The sequence below is a fragment of the Manis javanica genome, chromosome 4 (genome assembly GCF_040802235.1).
Source record: "Manis javanica isolate MJ-LG chromosome 4, MJ_LKY, whole genome shotgun sequence".
Classification (NCBI taxonomy): Eukaryota; Metazoa; Chordata; class Mammalia; order Pholidota; family Manidae; genus Manis; species Manis javanica.
In genome coordinates this window covers 26553057-26575212 of record NC_133159.1, presented here as the reverse complement: position 1 = coordinate 26575212, position 22156 = coordinate 26553057, and the positions used below count along the sequence as shown (strand labels likewise).

Here is a 22156-nt window from a genome sequence, read left to right as displayed (position 1 = left end):
TCTGGGGATAATGTATGTTTTGATTTGTAACAGGTGCAGTTATTAAAGAGGCAGCAAAGATCATTGAAAGTGTAAGTTTTATTGTTAATATTATTCCTCATAATGTCATTTGGGTTTATTTTCATTTTGGACATAGCCTTCTAATATATATCTGAGTACTATTCTGAATTCAGCTTAGTCTTTTTTTAAAAATTTTTTTATTAAGGTATGATTGATATACACTCTTATGAAGGTGTCACATGAAAATACAATGTGGTTACTACATTTACCCATATTATCTAGTCCCCACCCATACCCCAATGCGGTCACTGTCCATCAGTGCAGCAAGATGCCACTGATTCACTGTGTGCCTTCTCTGTGCTACACTGTTCTCCCTGTGATCCCCCACACCATGTGTACTAAACATTCAGCTTAGTCTTTTTAAAAAGTCGAGTAATATGCACTGATTTTATTTTCAAGTCTTTAAGTTAGATCATTTGTAAGAATGCATTTCTGATTTATTTTATTGTTTATGTTCTGACTCCTTCTTTAAATATGTGTTAATTACATCTGGTTGCTTATTTTTCTCTTAATACATTCAAGTATTTTTGTTTTAGACTAGAAATTCTTTTGAAAAAGTTCAATGTAGTGTCATTTTGTGCATCTTCAAATTAGGTGAGGCTGAACACAGTGCAAGTAAAAATCTATTTAAATTTCTACTTTATGTCTCAAATTGGAAATACTATAAAATTTCCCAAAATCAAAATAAATTTTTTGAAAAAATGTGTAACTTCAAATCTGGTTAGCTGAAAAGATTGCAAACGGTGTCATTTTCCTGTGTCAACATCACTTTAGCAGAAAACACAATTCCCATCATCCTTTATCAATAACACATGAACCTAATGTGTCAGATTTTAGGTTAATGTTTTTAATGACTGCTGCTCTCTTTAACATTTGCTCTTGATTCAATTAAAATCTTTTTTTACTACAATATAACAGTGTCATTCAGGTTCGTGAAGTGGTGGTACTAGTGCTAAAGAGTGTGCCCAAAATTCAGTAAATTTAGAACAGAAGTTAGATGTGATAAAACTCTTCAGAGAAAGCCAGGCCACTGCTTTGATACCCCATGCTGTATATTTAAGAGTGCACCCTGCACAATATTAGAAATAATGCTCAAAAAAAAAAACAAAAGCAGCATTAAAGCAGATACACCCTTTAGCTCATGAAATTATCTTATAACCAGGCAAGTATAATGGAAAAAATGGATGAATCTTGGCAACATGGCTGCAAGCTCAGTTCTGTCATAATACACCCCTAAGGCCATGCTAAGGCCTGAAGTATTTTTTGATGATTTGAAAGATAGTGACAGTGAGACAAAAAGTTTACTGCAAGTCATGGCTGGTTTTCTAATTATAAAGTCCACCAAGGTTTTACAAATACAAAAATGAGCAGGCAAGCTATATCTGTTAACTCTGAAACTATCAAAACATTTCAGCTTCCCCATAACTTAAAAGAGGCTTTAACTTGGAAGAAAACATAAGATCTGCCTAATAAAGAATCTGTGAAAGTAGTTAAGAAGGTAAATCTGTGAAAGGTTGGTGAAGGGGATGTTGAAATGTTGCTTAGGATGTTCCCATGGATTAATAAAGGAAGACTTGCTAGAATTAGAGAAACAGAGGTAGCAGAAAGAGGGCCCTTGCAATTAGCATGGGCCTTTACCACTGTCAACAGTGAAGTAACTAGCAAAAGCTTTTGACTGTGTTTCAGCAACAATTGCTGTTTTTGAAGGTGATCCAGATGTGAGTTGCTGTTACGTAGTGGCAAGGTGAAAAATGGACAGTAGGTCTGCATATCGAGGAATCCCCAGTGAAAAAAAATGAGGAAAACAAACCACATCAGATCAATTTTTTTTTTTTTTTTTTTTTTTGAGAGGGCATCTCTCATATTTATTGATCAAATGGTTGTTAACAACAATAAAATAGGGGGGTCAATGCTCAATGTACAATCATTAATCCATCTCAAGCCTAATTCTCGTCAGTCTCCAATCTTCTGAAGCATAACGAACAAGTTCTTACATGGTGAACGAATTCTTACAGAGTGAATAAATTCTTACATGGTGAACAGTACAAGGGCATTCATCACAGAAACTTTCGGTTTTGATCATGCAATATGACCTATAAACCATCAGGTCAAATATGAATATTCATTTGATTTTTGTACTTGATTTATATGTTGATCCCACATTTCTCCTATTATTATTATTATTTTTATTTTTAATAAAATGCTGAAGTGGTAGGTAGATGCAAGATAAAGGTAGAAAACATAGTTTAGTGCTGTAAGAAGGCAAATATAGATGATCAGATGATCAGGTGTGTGCCTATGGACTAAGTATTAATCCAGGCTAGACAAGGGCAGCGAGACATCCACGGATGCAGAAGATTTCTCTCAAAGCAGGGGGGGTGAGGTTCTGAGCCTCACCTCTGTTGATCCCCAAATTCTCACCTGATGGCCCCCCTGCGACTGTGCCTGTCTTAGGTTGTTCCTCCCTTGAGGAATCTTACCCGTCTCTGGCTAACCAGTCATCTTCCGGGGCCATACAGGGAAATGTAAAGTTGGTAAGTGAGAGAGAAGCCATATTGTTTGCAAAGGTTAGCTTTTTACTTCTTTGCAGATTTATGCCCTGTGGCTTCTATGCCCAGCACTTGTCTCGAGGTATCTTTACCACCTGGAGGAATTATGATACTCGGTAAATTCGATATGAGGCACGAATTCTATTTAAGGTTTGTAATTAGGAAGGAAGAAGAAAAGCTATAGATGTAGCATATGAAGGAAACTTGGGAGGATTGATTATTTCTTTGACATATCTTCTTGTATAGTACCTTAAGTATGTATAGGTTTTAAACTACTAACTAATTTGCACACACATATTAACATAATAGGAATACGGTGACATAAACAAAGCAAATCTATAATTACCAGCCATCTCCAGTGAAGCTAAGAAAACCATTTAGGCACCCTAGGCATTTGTGAAAATTTATCTATGATATGATGGATATTGTCCAACTGTACTTGAACCATCAGACAAATTAAAGCAGCCCATTTCTGGGATCTGTTCACATCCCATATGTTCTTTTAACCATAGATAGTCTATAGTCATGAGATTTTGGGGTGCTACAACTTGCACCCCTCCCAACTCCTGGTTGAGTTCCAACAGTACAGATCCAGTCAAATTCGTTGTCTCACTGTATGCATATGCCAGCCTAGACATCTCCCTCCTCCTTCTTATGGCAAGTCCAGGAGATGGTGGGCTGGATGCAGCCACAACCGCAGCATCGTCCGGATCCCTGTGGAGGCTTTTTGATGATCACCCCCCGGCACGAGTCCTCCAGAGAGTGCTGATGCCGGAAGCTCCTCCTCATATCGTATCTTAGTTCATTTTCTGGGTATCCAAGCTAGGCCTTGATCTTCTGCGTAGAAACAAACAGACCCTTTGCCCACACTTTGACATGCCCTCTATACCACTGTGCAGAACTCATTGGAGGTCAGCACACAGTAACTGCTTTTTTTTTTTTTTTTTTTTTTTTAATTAAGAGAAAGGAATATTATCAGAAAAGAGTACCTCCATAGCTGATCATCTGACACCCTTTAAGTGATCAACATTAAGGATATTTAAAGCATGCGTTGATCTTTGATTTACCAATAGTTTTATCCTGTTAAGGAGTAATCCCCCTTTTCTTTCTTTCTTTCTTTTTTTTTTTAAATTTTTAATCTACACTTACCTGAAGAATACTATGTTTACTATGCTCTCCCCTATATCAGGTCCCCCCTAACAACCACATTACGGTTACTGTCCATCAGCTTAGCAAAATGTGGTAGAGTCACTACTTATCCTCTCTGTGTTGTGCAGCCCACCCTCCCCTTTCTCCCTCCCCCCCATGCATGCTAATCTTAATACCCCCCTTCTTCTTCCCCCACCTTATCCCTCCCTGCCCACCCATCCTCCCCAGTTCCTTTCCCTTTGGTACCTGTTAGTCCATTTTTGGGTTCTGTAATTCTGCTGCTGTTTTGTTCCTTCAGTTTTTCCTTTGTTCCTATACTCCTCAGATGAGTGAAATCATTTGGTATTTCTCTTTCTCCGCTTGGCTTATTTCACTGAGCATAATACTCTCCAGCTCCATCCATGTTGCTGCAAATGGTTGGATTTTTCCACTTCTTATGGCTGAGTAGTATTCCATTGTGTATATGTACCACATCTTCTTTATCCATTCATCTACAGATGGACATTTAGGTTGCTTCCAATTCTTGGCTATTGTAAATAGTGCTGCGATAAACATAGGAGTGCATCTGTCTTTCTCAAACTTGATTGCTGCGTTCTTAGGGTAAATTCCTAGGAGTGGAATTCCTGGGTCAAATGGTAGGTCTGTTTTGAGCATTTTGATGCACCTCCATACTGCTTTCCACAATGGTTGAACTAATTTACATTCCCACCAGCAGTGTAGGAGGGTTCCCCTTTCTCCACAGCCTCGCCAACATTTGTTGTTGTTTGTCTTTTGGATGGCAGCTATCCTTACTGGTGTGAGGTGATACCTCATTGTAGTTTTAATTTGCATTTCTCTGATAATTAGCGATGTGGAGCATCTTTTCATGTGTCTCTTGGCCATCTGTATTTCTTTTTTGGAGAACTGTCTGTTCAGTTCCTCTGCCCATTTTTTAATTGGGTTATTTGTTTTTTGTTTGTTGAGGCGTGTGAGCTCTTTATATATTCTGGACGTCAAGCCTTTATCAGATCTGTCATTTTCAAATATATTCTCCCATACTGTAGGGTTCCTTTTTGTTCTATTGATGGTGTCTTTCGCTGTACAGAAGCTTTTCAGCTTAATGTAGTCCCACTTGCTCATTTTTGCTGTTGTTTTCCTTGCCCGGGGAGATATGTTCAAGAAGAGATCACTCATGTTTATATCTAAGAGGTTTTTGCCTATGTTTTTTTCCAAGAGTTTAATGGTTTCGTGACTTACATTCAGGTCTTTGATCCATTTTGAGCTTACCTTTGTATATGGGGTTAGACAATGGTCCAGTTTCATTCTCCTACATGTAGCTGTCCAGTTTTGCCAGCACCATCTGTTGAAGAGACTGTCATTTTGCCATTGTATGTCCATGGCTCCTTTATCAAATATTAATTGACCATATATGTTTGGGTTAATTTCTGGGGTCTCTAATCTGTTCCACTGGTCTGTGGCTCTGTTCTTGTGCCAGTACCAAATTGTCTTGATTACTATGGCTTTGTAGTAGAGCTTGAAGTTGGGGAGTGAGATCCCCCCTACTTTATTCTTCTTTTTCAGGATTGCTTTGGCTATTCGGGGTCTTTGGTGTTTCCATATGAATTTTTGAATTATTTGTTCCAATTCATTGAAGAATGTTGCTGGTAATTTGAGAGGGATTGCATCAAATTTGTATATTGTTTTCGGCAGGATGGCCATTTTGACGATATTAATTCTTCCTAGCCATGAGCATGGGATGAGTTTCCATTTATTAGTGTCCCCTTTAATTTCTCTTAAGAGTGACTTGTAGTTTTCAGAGTGTAAGTCTTTCACTTCCTTGGTTAGGTTTATTCCTAGGTATTTTATTCTTTTTGATGCAATGGTGAATGGAATTGTTTTCCTGATTTCTCTTTCTATTGATTCGTTGTTAGTGTATAGGAAAGCTACAGATTTCTGTGTGTTGATTTTGTATCCTGCAACTTTGCTGTATTCCGATATCAGTTCTAGTAGTTTTGGAGTGGAGTCTTTAGGGTTTTTTATGTACAGTATCATATCATCTGCAAATAGTGACAGTTTAACTTCTTCTTTACCAATCTGGATTCCTTGTATTTCTTTGTTTTGTCTGATTGCCGTGGCTAGGACCTCCAGTACTATGTTAAATAACAGTGGGGAGAGTGGGCATCCCTGTCTGGTTCCCGATCTCATTGGAAATGCTTTCAGCTTCTCGCTGTTCAGTATAATGCTGGCTGTGGGTTTATCATATATGGCCTTTATTATGTTGAGGTACTTGCCCTCTATTCCCATTTTGCTGAGAGTTTTTATCATGAATGGATGTTGAATTTTGTCAAATGCTTTTTCAGCATCTATGGAGATGATCATGTGGTTTTTGTCTTTCTTTTTGTTGATGTGGTGGATGATGTTGATGGATTTTCGAATGTTGTACCATCCTTGCATCCCTGGGATGAACCCCACTTGGTCATGGTGTGTGATCCTTTTGATATACTGTTGAATTCTGTTTGCTAATATTTTATTGAGTATTTTTGCATCTACATTCATCAGGGATATTGGTCTGTAATTTTCTTTTTTGGTGGGGTCTTTTCCTGGTTTTGGTATTAGGGTGATGTTGGCTTCATAGAATGAGTTTGGGAGTATTCCCTCTTCTTCTATTTTGTGGAACACTTTAAGGAGAATGGGTATTATGTCTTCTCTGTGTGTCTGATAAAATTCCGAGGTAAATCCGTCCGGCCCCGGGGTTTTGTTCTTGGGTAGTTTTTTGATTACTGTTTCAATTTCTTTGCTTGTAATTGGTTTGTTTAACTTTTGTGTTTCTTCCTTGGTCAGTCTTGGGAGGTTGTATTTTTCTAGGAAGTTGTCCATTTCTTCTAGGTTTTCCAGCTTGTTGGCATATAGGTTTTCATAGTAGTCTTTAATAATTCTTTGTATTTCTGTGGAGTCTGTCGTGATTTTTCCATTCTCATTTCTGATTATGTTGATTTGTGTTGACTCTCTTTTTCTCTTAATAAGTTGGGCTAGAGGCTTATCTATTTTGTTTATTTTCTCAAAGAACCAGCTCTTGGTTTCGTTGATTTTTGCTATTGTTTTATTCTTCTCAATTTTGTTTATTTCTTCTCTGATCTTTATTATGTCCCTCCTTCTGCTGACTTTAGGCCTCATTTGTTCTTCTTTTTCCAGTTTTAATAGTTGTGATGTTAGACTATTCATTTGGGATTGTTCTTCCTTCTTCAAGTGTGCCTGGATTGCTATATACTTTCCTCTTAAGACTGCTTTCGCTGCATCCCACAGAAGTTGGGGCTTAGTGTTGTTGTTGTCATTTGTTTCTATATATTCCTTGATCTCTATTTTGATTTGTTCATTGATCCATTGATTATTTAGTAGCATGTTGTTAAGCCTCCATGTGTTTGTGAGCCTTTTTGTTTTCTTTGTAGAATTTATTTCTACTTTCATACCTTTGTGGTCTGAAAAATTGGTTGGTAGAATTTCAATATTGTGGAATTTACTGAGGCTCTTTTTGTGAGCTAGTATGTGGTCTATTCTGGAGAATGTTCCATGTGCACTTGAGAAGAATGTATATCCTGTTGCTTTTGGATGTAAAGTTCTATAGATGTCTATTAGGTCCATCTGTTCTAGTGTGTTGTTCAGTGCCTGTGTGTCTTTACTTATTTTCTGCCCGGTGGATCTATCCTTTGGGGTGAGTGGTGTGTTGAAGTCTCCTACAATGAATGCATTGCAGTCTATTTCCCTCTTTAGTTCTGTTAGTATTTGCTTCACATATGCTGGTGCTCCTGTATTGGGTGCATATATATTTAGAATGGTTATATCCTCTTGTTGGACTAAGCCCTTTATCATTATGTAGTGGCCTTCTTTATCTCTTGTTACTTTCTTTGTTTTGAAGTCTATTTTGTCTGATATTAGTACTGCAACCCCTGCTTTCTTCTCACTGTTGTTTGCCTGAAATATGTTTTTCCATCCCTTGACTTTTAGTCTATGCTTATCTTTGGGTTTAAGGTGAGTTTCTTGTAAGCAGCATATAGATGGGTCTTGCTTTTTTATCCATTCTATTACTCTATGTCTTTTGATTGGTGCATTAAGTCCATTTACATTTAGGGTGACTATTGAAAGATATGTACTTATTGCCATTGCAGGCTTTAGATTCGTGGTTACCAAAGGTTCAAGGTTAGCTTCTTTAGTATCTTACTGCCTAACTTAGCTCGCTTATTGAGCTGTTATATACACTGTCTGGAGAGTCTTTTCTTCTCTCCCTTCTTATTCCTCCTCCTCCATTCTTCATATGTTGTGTGTTTTGTTCTGTGCTCTTTTTAGGGGTGCTCCCATCTAGAGCAGTCCCTGTAGGATGCCCTGTAGAGGTGGTTTGTGGGAAGCAAATTCCCTCAGCTTTTGCTTGTCTGGGAATTGTTTGATCCCACCATCATATTTAAATGATAGTCGTGCTGGATACAGTATCCTTGGTTCAAGGCCCTTCTGTTTCATTGCATTAAGTATATCATGCCATTCTCTTCTGGCCTGTAGGGTTTCTGTTGAGAAGTCTGATGTTAGCCTGATTGGTTTTCCTTTATAGGTGACCTTTTTCTCTCTAGCTGCCTTTAAAACTCTTTCCTTGTCCTTGATCCTTGCCATTTTAATTATTATGTGTCTTGGTGTTGTCCTCCTTGGATCCTTTCTGTTGGGGGTTCTGTATAATTCCATGGTCTGTTCGATTATTTCCTCCCCCAGTTTGGGGAAGTTTTCAGCAATTATTTCTTCAAAGACACTTTCTATCCCTTTTCCTCTTTCTTCCTCTTCTGGTATCCCTATAATACGAATGTTTTTCCTTTTGTATTGGTCACATATTTCTCTTAGTGTTGTTTCATTCCTGGAGATCCTTTTATCTCTCTCTATATCAGCTTCTATACGTTCCTGTTCTCTGGCTTCTATTCCTTCAATAGCCTCTTGCATCTTATCCATTCTGCTTATAAATCCTTCCAGGGATTGTTTCACTTCTGTGATCTCTTTCCTGACATCTGTGATCTCCTTCCGGACTTCATCCCACTGCTCTTGCATTTTTCTCTGCATCTCATCCCATTGCTCTTGCATTTTTTTCTGCATCTCTGTCAGCATGTTCATGATTTTTATTTTGAATTCTTTTTCAGGAAGACTAGTTAGGTCTGTCTCCTTCTCAGGTGTTGTCTCTGTGATCTTTGTCTGCCTGTAGTTTTGCCTTTTCATGGTGATAGAGATAGTTTGCAGAGCTGGTACAAGTGACCGCTGGAAGAGCTTCCCTTCTTGTTGGTTTGTAGCCTTTTCCTGGGAGAATAGCGACCTCTAGTGGCTTGTGCTGGGCAGCTGTGCGCAGACAGGGCTTCTGCTTCCTGCCCAGTTGCTTTGGGGTTTATCTCCGCTGTTGCTGTGGGCTTGGCCTGGCTGGGGCTGTTCCTCCAAAATGGTGGAGCCCCGTTGGAGGGGGAGCAGCCAGGAGACTATTTATCTCCGTAAGGGGCCTCTGTGCTCCCTGCCTCCCAGGGGGTTAGAGTGCCCAGAGATCCCCAGATTCCCTGCTTCTAGTCTAAGTGACCAGTCCTGCCCCTTTAAGATTTCCAAAAAGCACTCTCCAAACCAAAACAACAGCAGCAACAATGAGAGAGGGAACAGAAACAAAGAGAAAAAAAAAAGGAAAAAAAGGAAAAAACAAGCGATTTTTTTTTTTTTTTTTTTGTCCTCAGGTGCCGGTCCCAGGCACCCGCTCACTGGTCCTGCTGCCCTGTCTCCCTAGCACCAGGGTCCCTGTCCTTTCAAGGCTTCCAAAAAGCACCCACCCACCGGTCCCGCAGAGAAGGAACGCTCAATATTCTTTGTCCTCAGGCACTGGTCCCACGCACCCGCTCACCAGTCCCGCCGCCCTGCCTCCCTAGCACCGGGGTCCCTGTCCCTTCAAGGCTTCCAAAAAGCACTCGGCAAAAAGAGAGAAAAAAAAAAGGGGAAAAACGCGCGATTTCTTCCGTCCTCAGGTGCTGGTCTCAGGCACCCACCCACCGGTCCCACATGGAAAAATGCGGGATATTCTTTGTCCTCAGGTGCCGGTCCCAGGCACCCGCTCACCAGTCCCGCCGCCCTGCCTCCCTAGCACCGGGGTCCCTGTCCCTTTTAGGCTTCCAAAAAGCACTCGCAGAAAAGAGAAAAAAAAAAGGGGAAAAACGCGTGATTTCCTCTGTCCTCAAGTGCCGGTCTCAGGCACCCGCCCACCGGTCCCGCAGGGAAAAACGGGGGATATTCTTTGTCCTCAGGCGCCGGTCCCAGCCACCCGCTCACCAGTCCCGCCACCGTGCCTCCCTAGCACTGGGGTCCCCGTCCCTTCAAGGCTTCCAAAAAGCGCTCGCCAAAAAGAGAAAAAAAAAAAAAAAGGGGAAAAACGCGCGACCTCCTCCGTCCTCAGGCACCGGTCTCAGGCACCCGCCCCCAGGTCTCGCAGGGAGAAACGCGGGATATTCTCTGTCCTCTGGCGCCGTTCCCAGGCACCTCCTCACCGGTCCCGCCACCCTGCCTCCCCAGCAACGGGGGCCCGTCCCTCTAAGGCTTCCAAAAAGCGCTCGCCAAAAAAAAAAAAAAAAAAAACCGCTCCGGTTTCTCTCCACCCGCCGGGAGCCGGGGGGAGGGGCGCTCGGGTCCCGCCGGGCTGGGGCTTGTATCTTACCCCCTTCACAAGGCGCTGGGTTCTTGCAGGTGTGGATGTGGTCTGGATGTTGTCCTGTGTCCTGTGGTCTCTATTTTAGGAAGATTTTTCTTTGTTATATTTTCATAGCTCTATGTGTTTTTGGGAGGAGATTTCCACTGCTCTACTCACGCCGCCATCTTGGCTCCGCCCCCCCAGATCAATTTTTTAAATTAAGGTATCATTGATATATACTCTTATGAAGGTTTGACAAGAAAAACAATGTGGTTGCTAAATTCACCCATATTATCGAGTCCCCCCATACCCCCTTGCAGTCCATCTGTGTAGTAAGATGCCAGAGTCACTACTTGTCTTCTCTTTGCTACACTGTCTTCCCCATGACCCACCCCCACACCATGTGAACTAATCACAATACCCCTCAATCCCCTTCTCCCTCCTTCCCCATCCACCCTTCCCTATCCCACCTTCCCTGTTGGTAACCATTAGTCCCTTCATGGAGTCTGTGAGTCTGCTGCTATTTAGTTCCTTCAGTTTTGCTTCATTGTTATACACCACAAATGAGGGATATCATTTGGTATTTGTCTTTCTCTGCCTGGCTTATTTCACTGAGCATAATACTCTCTAGCTCCATCCATGTGGTTGCAAATGGTAGGATTTGTTTTCTTCTTATGGCTGAATAACATCTCATTGTACCACATCTTTATCCATTCATCTCCTGATGGACACTTAGGTTGCTTCCATATCTTGGCTATTGTAAATAGTCCTGCAATAAACATAGGAGTGCATATGTCGTTTTGAATCTGAAATCTTGCTTTCTTTGAGTAAATTCCTAGGCCTGGAATTCCCAGGTCAAATGGTATTTCTATTTTTAGTTTTTTGAAGAACCTCCATATTGCTTTCCACAATGGTTGAACTGGCTTACATTCCCACCAGCATTGTAGGAGGGTTCCCCTTTCTCCACATCCTTGCCAGCATTTATTGTTCCTTTTCAATGCTGGCCATCCTAACTGCTGTGAGGTGATATCCCATTGTGTTTTTAATTTGCATTTCCCTGATAATTAGCAGTGTGGAGCATTTTTTCATGTGCCTGTTGGTCATCTGAGTTTCTTCTTTGCAGAATTGTCTGTTCAGATCTGTGCCCATTTTTTAATCGGGTTATTTGCTTTTTGGGTGTTGAGGCATGTGAGTGAGTTCTTTAAGTATTTTGGACATTAACCCCTTGTCAGATATGTCATTTACAAATATATTATCCCATACTGTAGGATGCCTTTTTATTCTGCTGTTGGTGTCCTTTGCTATACAGAAAGTTTATAGCTTGATGTAGTCCCATGTCTTTACTTTTGTTTCCCTTGCCCAAGGAGATGCACTCAGAAAAAGTTGCTTACGTTTATATTCAAGGGATTTTTGCCTATTTTTTCTTCTAAGAGTTTTATGGTTTCATGACTTATATTCAGGTCTTTGATCCATTTTGAGTTTACTTTTGTGTATGGAGTTAGACAGTAATCCAGTTTCATTCTCTTGTATATAGCTGTACAGTTTTGCCAATACCAGCTGTTGAAGAGGCTGTCATTTCCCCATTGTATATCCATGGCTCCTTTATCATGTATTAACTGACCATATATGCTTGGGTTTTTATCTGCGCTCTCTGTTCTGTTCACTGATCTATATGGGTCTGTTCTTGTGCCAGAATCAAATTGTCTGGATTACTATGGCTTTGTAGTAGAGTTTGAAGTCAGGGAGTGTAATCCCTCCAGCTTTATTCTTCCTTCTCAGGCTTGCTTTGGCTATTCGGAATCTTTTGTGGTTCCATATGAATTTTAGAACTATTTGTTCTAGTTGGTTGAAGAAAGCTGTTGGTATTTTGATAGGGATTGCGTTGAATGTAGATTGCTTTGGCAGGATGGCCATTTTGACAGTATTAATTCTTCCTATCCATGAGCATAGGATGTATTTCCATTTATTGGTATCTTCTTTAATTTCTCTCATGAGTGTCATGTAGTTTTCAGGGTATAGGTCTTTCACTTCTTTTGTTAGGTTTATTCCTAGGTATTTCATTCCTTTTGATGCAATTGTGATGGGAATTGTTTTCCTGGTTTCTCTTTATGGTAGTTCATCGTTAGTGTGTAGGAATGCAACGGATTTCTGTGTATTAATTTTGTATCCTGCAACTTTGCTGAATTCAGATATTAGATCTAGTAGTTTTGGAGTGAATTCCTTAGGGTTTTTTTTCTGTACAATATCATGTCATCTGCAAACGGGCAGTTTAACTTCTTCTTTGCCAATCTGGATGCCTTTTATTTCTTTGTGTTGTCTAATTGCCATGGTGAGGACCTCCAGAACTATGTTGAATAATGGTGGGGAGAGTGGGCATCCTTGTCTTGTTCCCAATGTTAAAGGAAAAGCTTTTAGCTTCTTGCTGTTAAGTATGATGTTGGCTGTGGGTTTGTCATATATGGCCTTTATTATGTTAAGGTACTTGCCCTTTATACCCATTTTTTTGAGAGTTTTTATCATGAATGGATGTTGAATTTTGTCAAATGCTTTTTCAGCATCTATGGAAATGATCATGTGGTTTTTGTCCTTTTTGTTGATGTGGTAGATGATGTTGATGGATTTTCGAATGGTGTACCATCCTTACATCCCTGGAATAAATCCTGCTTGATCATGATTGATGATCTTTTTGATGTATTTTTGAATTTGGTTTGCTAATATTTTGTTGAGTATTTTGCATCTATGTTCATCAGGGATATGATTTTCTCTTTTTGTGGTGTCTTTGCCTGGTTTTGGTATTAGAGTGATGCTGGCCTCATAGAATGAGAAGTATTCCCTCCTCTTCGACATTTTGGAAAACTTTAAGGAGGATGGATATTATGTCTTCACTAAATGTTTGGTAAAATTCAGCGGTGAAGCCATCTGGTCCAGGGACTTTGTTCTTGGGTAGTTTTTTGATTACCAGTTCAGTTTCGTTGCTGGTAATTGGTCTGTTCAGATTTTCTGTATCTTCCTGGGTCAGCCTTGGCAGATTGTATTTTCTGGAAAGTTGTGCATTTCTTATAGGTTATGCGGTTTGTTAGCATTTAATTTTTCATAGTGTTCTCTAATAATTCTTTGTATTTCTGTGGTATCTGTAGTGATTTTTCCTTTCTCATTTCTGATTCAGTTTGTGTGTGGAGACTCTTTCTTGATAAGTCTTGCTAGGGGTTTATTTTATTTTCTCATAAAACCAACTCCTGGTTTCATTTTATTTCTTCCTATTGTTTTATTCTTCTCAGTTTCATTTGTTTCTGCTCTAATCTTTATTATGTCCCTCCCTCTGCTGACTTAGGGCCTCATTTGTTCTTCTTCTTCTAGTTTCATTTAATTGTGAGTTTAGACTGTTGATATGGGATTGTTCTTCTTTCCTGAGGTAGGCCTGTGTTGCAATATACTTCCCTCTTTGCGTGGCCTTCACTGTGTCCCACAGATTTTGTGGTGTTGAATTATTGTTGTCGTTTGTCTCCATATATTCCTTGATCTCCGTTTTTATTTGGTCATTGATCCATTGATTATTAGGAGCATGTTGTGAAACCTCCATGTGTTTGTGGGCTTTTTCATTTTCTGTGCATAATTTATTTCTAGTTTCATACCTTTGTGGTCTGAGAAGCTGCTTGGTACAATTTCAGTCTTTTTGAATTTACTGAGGTTCTTTTTGTGGCCTAGTATATGATCTATTCTTGAAAATGTTCTATGTGCACTTGAGAAGAACTGTTCTGATGTTTTTTTCAGTGCCTTTGTCTCCTTACTTATTTTCTGTCTGGTTGATCTGTCCTTTGGATTGAGTGGTGTGTTGAAGTGTCCTAAGATGAATGCATTGCATTCTATTTCCCCCTTTAATTCTGTTAGTATTTGTTTCACATATGTAGGTGCTCCGGTGTTGGATGTGTAGATATTTATAATGGTTATATCCTCTTGTTGGACTGACCCCTTTATCATTATGTCATGTCCTTCTTTATCTCTTGTTACTTTCTTTGTTTTGAAGTCTGTTTTGTCTGATACAAGTACTGCAGTGCCTGCTTTTTTCTCCCTATTAGTTGCATGAAATGTCTTTTTCCATTCCTTCACTTTGAGTCTGTGTATGTCTTTGAGTTTGAAGTGAGTCTCTTGTAGGCATCATATAGATGAGTCTTTTTTTTTTTTATCCATTCAGTGAATTAATGTCCTTTAATTGGTGCAGTCAGACCATTTACATTTAGGGTGATTATTGATAGGTATTTACTTATTGCCATTGCAGGCTTTAAATTTGTGGTTACTAAAGGTTCCAAGGTAACTTCCTTACTATCTAACAGTCTAATTTATCTCACATAGTATGCTATTACAAGCACAACCTAAAGGTTCTTTATTTTCCCTCCTTTTTCTTCCTCCTCCATTCTTTATATACTAAGTATCATATTCTGTTCTCTTTGTCTATCCCTTGACTGACTTTTGGGTAGTTGAGTTGATTTTGCATCAGCTTCATAATTAATTGTTCTACTTTCTTTACTGTGGTTTTATTTCCTCTGGTGACTGCTATTTAGTCTTAGGAACACTTCCATCTATAGTATTCCCTCCAAAATACACTGTAGAGATGGCTTGTGGGAGATAAGTTCCCTCAGGTTTTGCTTATCTGGAAATTGTTTAATCCTGCCTTCAAATTTAAATGATAATATTTCCAGGTAGAGTATACTTGTTTTAAGACCCTTCTGTTTCATTTCATTAATGCCAATTCCTTATGGCCTTTAAGGTTCCTGTTGAGAATTCTGATGATAGCCTTATGGGTTTTCCTTTGTATGTGATCTTATTTCTCTCTCTGGCTGCTTTTAATATTCTGTCCTTATTCTTGATCTTTGCCATTTGAATTATTATATGTCTTGGTGTTGTCTTCCTTAGGTTCCTTGTGTTGGGAGATCTGTGTACCTCCATGGCCTGAGAGACTATCTCCTTCCCCAGATTGGGGAAGTTTTCAGCAATTACCTCCTCAATGATACTTTCTATCTCTTTTTCTCTCTTCTTCTTCTTCTTCTGGTACCCCTATAACATGAATATTGTTCCATTTGGATTGGTCACAGTTTTCTCAGTATTCTTTCATTCCTAGAGATCCTTTTTTCTCTCTCTGCCTCAGCTTCTTTGTATTCCTGCTCCCTAATGTCTATTCCATTTCCCATCTCCTATACTACATCTAATTTGCTTTTAAATCCTTCCATTTTATGTTTCATTTCAGATACTGCATTCCTTAATGTTTGAATCTCAGTTCTGAATTCCACCCTGAGTTCTTGAATATTTTTCTGTACCTCCATGAGCATGTTTATGATTTTTATTTTGAAATCTCTTTCAGGAAGATTGATGAGTTCCATTTCACTTGGCTCTTTTTCTGGTGTTTGTGGGATTTTGGTTTGAACCAGGTTCCTTTGATGTTTCATATTGGTATGTGGCGCCCTTGAGTGCCCAGAAGCTCTACTCCTGAGCTGCGTAGCCCCTGGAGTGACGTCCGGGGTTGCGGGGGAGCAGTGCTGGTGCCTGGGGAGAGGAAAGAGCTGTTTTCTGCTTCCCCGCTGCTGTTCCTGTCTCCATTGCCAGAACCAGTGGTCCGAGTGCACACTTGTAAGCCTCTATGCTTTGAGTTTGTAACGGCTGTGGATGGGGCCACCCTCTGACTCACCTGACACCAGGGCAGGGGCTGCCAGTTTTGAGCTGGTACTGACTGGGTGGAAGGCGCAGCAGGCTGTGTATCATGGTGGGGTCCTTGGAGCTGGGTAGCCATCCAGGGGGATGGAGCGCCTGAACCTGGAAGTTCCCAACCTGGGCAGAGTGCACCTGGACAATTTTGTCTACCTGTCCTTTCTCCTGAGCAGTAAGCACAGTCCAATCCTTGCCCCTTTAAGTAGCCCTCTCGCTGTTAGGAAGTCTCTCAGACTGGCTGCCTTTCTTTTGTCCCAGAGCAGCCATATGTTGATCCTTGTTTTCCACAAGCAGCTGGAATCTCCGTCTCTCAAATATTCTGTCTGTTTTAGCTTTCCAACCCCACTAATCTCCAGAACACCATGCAGTGTAGGTTCATGCTCCTAGAGCAGATCTCCAAGGCTGGGTGTTCAGCAGTCCTAGGCTTCCACCCCCTCTCCGCTCTGTTTCTCTTTCTCCCACTGGTGAGGTGGGGGAAGGGCTTGGCTCCTGCCTGATCACGGTTTTGGTACATTACCCTGTTTCATGAGGTCTGTTGTTTTCTACAGGTGTATGCAGTCTGGTGCAGCCTTCTGTCCTGTTGCTCTCTTAGGATTAGTTGTATTAACTATATTTTTGTATTGTATGTGGTTTTGGGAGGAGGCCTCTGTCTCACCTCTCACACCACCATCTTTACCTGATCCAGATTCATTCTTTAGCAAATCTTCTAGGGAGTCAGACCAGCCTTTATTATAAGGTGGAGAGAGAGGGTGTCTTAATTTGGTACCTCTTAATTCTTCCATTATTTGTGTTGTTGGAAGAAGATGATAACTTCTGCTTAATTATAGGCAGTGTATATACATCACTAGTAATGAAATATCTTTAAGTTAATTTTATATTTATTTGTATATTATGTATTATACATTAAAGTATATTTTAAAATTTCATGATTAATCATTGTTACAAAATCAATAACTTTATTAATTACACATATTATTAATATGCCTATAAAATATTCCATATTAGTTGTAGATTTATGTACTCTGAGAATGCATCCCTCCTCTGCTTTAGATGTCTAGAACATGTTTTCCCTCTGTGGAGTACTTCTATAACTCACTAGTCATTTAAACTGTTTTACAGAATAGATGTGATTAATACTTTTCAGTTTAGTCTATAAAAAGTATAATAAATAATGCAGTTCCTTTATGATTTTTAAAAAGCCTGGCAGTTTTAGAATCTTTTCTTTGTTTTTCTGAGACTTGAGTGTGAATCTCTTTCAAATTTTTAAATGGTCTTAAGTTTGGGGGAAAGGTAAGATAGGATAGTACAAAGAAGAATATCTGCAAAAATCAGCAAACTTTTTCTATAAAGGTCTTGGTAGTAAATATTTTAGAGTTTGCAGGCCATATAGTTTTTGTTGCAAATCTTAACCTTTGCAGTTGTACCACAGAAGTATCCATAGATAATATGTAAATAAGAGGTTGTGTTCCAATAAAACTTTATTTACAAAAACAGGTGGTGACCTAAACTTGGCCTATGGAATAAGCCATACTTTGTCAACTCTTGCTTTATTGTATTCTCGCCATGCAGAATTAACCACTGTTAGATCGGGCTTATTTGTTCATAGTTCTTTTTTTCTCCCTTTTGTTTTTACATGATAGTGATTTGATATTTTTATACATTTAAAATAACCTTTGTGATAAGTCTAATTACCATCAGTCACCATAAAAAGTTACTACATTATTATTGGCTGTATTTCCTATGTTGTACATTGCATCTCCATGACTTACATATTTTATACCTTGGAAGTTTGTATGCCTTAATGTTCTACATCTATTTTGCCAGCCTCCCAACTCCCAACCTGCCTTTTCCTTTACCCACCTCTGGTAACCAACAGCTTGTTTTCTGTATCTTTGAGTCTGTTGCTGTTTTGTTTGTTTTTTAGATTCCACATATAAGTGAAATCATACAGTATTTATCTTTCTCTGTCTGACTTACTTTACTTAACATAATGTCCTCTAGGTCCATCCGTGTTGTTACAGATGGCAAGATTTCATTCATTTTTATGGCCGAGTTAGATTCCATTGTATGTATGTACCACATCTCCTTCATCCATTCACCTATTGATGGACACTCAGATTGCTTCCATATCTTGGCTATTGTAAATAATGCTGCAATAAACATAGGAGTTCATATATCTTTTTGTATTAGTGATTTTGTTTGGGTAAATTCCCAGAAGTAGAAATGGGTTGTATAGTAGTTCTATTTTTAATTTTTTTAGGAATCTTCATTAGATTTTTTATTGTGGATATACCAATTTACATTCCCACCAGCAATGTATGAGTATTCCCATATCCTTGTTAACACTTGTTCTAACAGCCATTCTGACTGGTTTGAGGTGATACCTCATTTTGGTTGTGATTTGCATTTCCTTGATAACTGGTGATTCTGAGCACCTTTTCATGTGTCTGTTAGCCATTTGTACATCTTTGGAAAAATGTCTATTTGGGTTCTCTATGCGTTTTTTGAATTGAGTTGTTTGCTTTTTTTGGTAAGTTGTGTAAGTTCTCTCTGTATTTTGGATGTTAACCCTTTATCAGATTTTTGACACACAGATATCTTCTCCCATCAGTTAGGTTGGCTTTTCATTTTGTTGATGGTTTCCTTCACTGTGCAGAGCTTTTAAGTTTGATATAATCCCATTTGCTTATTTTAGCTTTTGTTGCCCTTGCCTGAGGAATCTGGTCCAAAAAATATTGCAAAGACTGACTTCAAATAGCTTACTGCCTGTGTTTTCTTCTAGGAGTTTGATGGTTTCACATGTTACATTCAGGTCTTTAATCCATTTTGAATTTATTTTTGTATATGGTATAAGATAATTGTCCAGTTTCACTCTTTTGCATGTAGTTGTCCAGTTTTCCCAACACTGTTTATTAAAGAGACTGTCTTTTCCCTATCATGCCCATCTCCTTTATCATAGATTAAGTGACCATATATGTGTGGGTTTATTTTTGGGCTCTCTATTCCAATGATCTATGTGTTTTCATGCCAATACCATACGTTTTGACTACTACTAGTACTATAGTTTTGTAGTATAGTTTGAAATGAGGAAGTGCATGATACCTCCAGCTTTGTTCTTCTTTCTCAAGATTGATTTGGCTATTGAAGGTCTTTTGTGGTTCCATACAAATTTTACAATTCTTTTTTCTAGTTCTCTGAAAAATGCCATTAGTATTTTGATGGGGATTGCATCTTATCTGAAAAAAGTCCTTTTTTTTTGATTAACACAGTGGCCCTCCAGCTGCTGTTCCATTTTTTTTGCTCTCCATTTTGGAAGAACTCTTGTAAGTGTAGCCTCTACTTGCTGGCTCCATTTATTTTTCTGTTATCTTTCCTTAGCTCACTCTGGTCAGGCTTTTTTCTGCATTACTCCATTGCAACTTCTCTTGTTAAGATCGCCATCAGTCTTTATTTTGCCAAATCTGCTAGTCAATTTTCAGATTTCATTCTACTCATCCTTTCAGTAACACTGACACAGTTACTCTTGCCTTCCATCTTGAAATGCCTTCTTCAACTTCCAGGACATCATACTTGTCCCTTTTCTAAATCTACATTACTTCCTAGGGTATGCATACAGTCCTGTGGTTTCAACACTACCTAGATTGTGGCTGATTCTCAGATTTCCTTATATTATCCTGGTGTCTGAGCTCCAGATTCATGTATCCAGACTGCATGCTTGACATTTACTTAGATGATTAATAGCCATCTCAGATACTGTGTCTAACACAGAACCTTTGGTTCCCTCCAGACCTCCTCTCCCGAGTTCCTGATCACTCCTGTTGCTGCCTCCTCAGTCTGTGCCACGTATCTTTTTTTCTGGATTATTGCAGTGACTTCCTACCTGTCTTCATGCTTCCATTCTTGCCCTTTATAGGTTTTTCACCACACCATTGCCAGAATGATCTTAAAACACACATCAGATTGTGTCACTCCACTTCTTAAAAACCTTCAATGAAATTCTGAAAAAGAAGAAGAGAAAGAGGTAGTTTCCCAAAATTACAGGAAAAACTACAGTAATGCCACATAGTTAAAACAACTGATACTGAAGCCCTGAATAGACAGACAGCTCAGTAGAAAGGAAGTCCAGAAATAGACCTAAATATATGAGAATTTAGAAATAATAGAGATGGCATTTCAAATCAGTAGCAGAAATGGAGATTATTCAATAAACAGTGTTGTGACAACTGAGTAGACATTTGGAAGAAAATACAGTTGGATTTCTACCTCACAAATTAAACCAGAATGAAGTCCAGATGGAGAAGAGATTTAAATGTAAAAAAACAATAAAAGTACTAGGAAAAAAGTACAGGAAATATGTATTTTTTTAATTTTAATTTTAATTTTAATTTTGTTATCATTAATCTACAATTACATGAAGAACATTATATTTACTAGGCTTCCCCCTTCACTAAGTCCCCCCCACAATCCCCATTACAGTCACTGTCCATCAGCATAGTAAGATGCTGTAGAATCACTACTTGTCTTCACTGTGTTGCACAGCCCTGCCCATGCCCCCCTCTACATGCTAATTATACATGCTAATCATAATACCCACTTCTTTTTCCCCCGCCCTTATCCCTCCCTTCCCACCCATCCTCCCTGGTCCCTTTCCCTTTGGTAACTGTTAGTCCATTCTTGGGTTCTGTGATTCTGCTGCTGTTTTGTTCCTTCAGTTTTTGCTTTTTTGTTATACTCCACAGATGAATGAAATCATTTGATACTTGTCTTTCTCCACCTGCCTTATTTCACTGACCATAATACCCTCTAGCTCCATCTATGTTGTTGCAAATGGTAGGATTTGTTTTCTTCTTATGGCTGAATAATATTCCATTGTGTATATGTACCACATCTTTATCCATTCATGTACTGATGGACATTTAGGTTGCTTCCATTTCTTGGCTATTGTAAATAGTGCTGCAATAAACATAGGGGTGCATCTGTCTTTTTCAAACTGGGCTGCTGCATTCTTAGGGTAAATTTCTAGAAGTGGAATTCCTGGGTCAAGTGGTATGTCTATTTTGAGCTTTTTGAGGAACCTCCGTACTGCTTTCCACAACAGTTGAACTAGTTTACTTTCCCTCCAGCAGTGTAGGAGGGTTCCCCTTTCTCCACAACCTCGCCAACATGTGTTGTTGTTTGTCTTTTGGATGGTGGCGATCCTTACCGGTGTGAGGTGATATCTCATTGTGGTCTTAATTTGCATTTCTCTGATGACTAGCAATGTGGAGCATCTTTTCATGTGTCTGTTGGCCATCTGACTTTCTTCTTTGGAGAACTGTCTGTTCATCTCCTCTGTCCGTTTTTTAATTGGATTATTTGCTTTTTGTTTGTTGAGGTACATGAGCTCTTTATATATTTTGGATGTCAAGCCTTTATTGTATCTGTCATTTATGAATATATTCTCCCATACTGTAGGGTACCTTTTTGTTCTATTGATGGTGTCCTTTGCTGTACAGAAGCTCTTCAGCTTGATATAGTCCCACTTGTTCATTTTTGGTTTTGTTTCTCTTGCCCGGGGAGATGTGTTCATGAAGAAGTCTCTCATGTTTATGTCCAAGAGATTTTTGCCTATGTTTTTTACTTAGAGTTTTATGGTTTCATGAGTTACATTCAGGTCTTTGGTCCATTTCTAATTTACTTTTGTGTATGGGGTTAGACAGTGATCCAGTTTCATTCTCTTACATGTAGCTGTCCAGTTTTGCCACCACCATCTGTTGAAGAGACTGTCATTTCCCCATTGTATGTCCATGGCTCCTTTATCATATATTAATTGACCATATATGTTTGAATTAATTTCTGGAGTCTCTATTCTGTTCCACTGGTCTGTGTCTCTGTTCTTGTGCCAGTAACAAATTTTCTTGATTACTGTGACTTTGTAGTAGAGCTTGAAGTTGGGGAGCAAGATCCCCCCCACTTTATTCTTCCTTCTCAGGATTGCTTTGGCTATTCGGGGTCTTTGGTGATTCCAGATGAATTTTTGAAGTATTTTTTCCAGTTCGTT

General features: G+C 39.2%; 1 protein-coding gene across 7 annotated transcripts in view; it reads left to right on the top strand.

Annotated features, from left to right (window-relative positions):
• Positions 1-22156, top strand: part of ZMYM6 (zinc finger MYM-type containing 6) — an 88187-nt gene that overhangs the window by 29480 nt on the left and 36551 nt on the right. For all 7 annotated transcript variants that reach the window (XM_036990676.2, XM_073233618.1, XM_036990674.2 and 4 more), the window contains one exon: positions 34-71. In XM_036990676.2, the coding sequence (XP_036846571.2) occupies positions 34-71 (38 nt within the window). The remainder of the gene's footprint in view (positions 1-33; positions 72-22156) is intronic.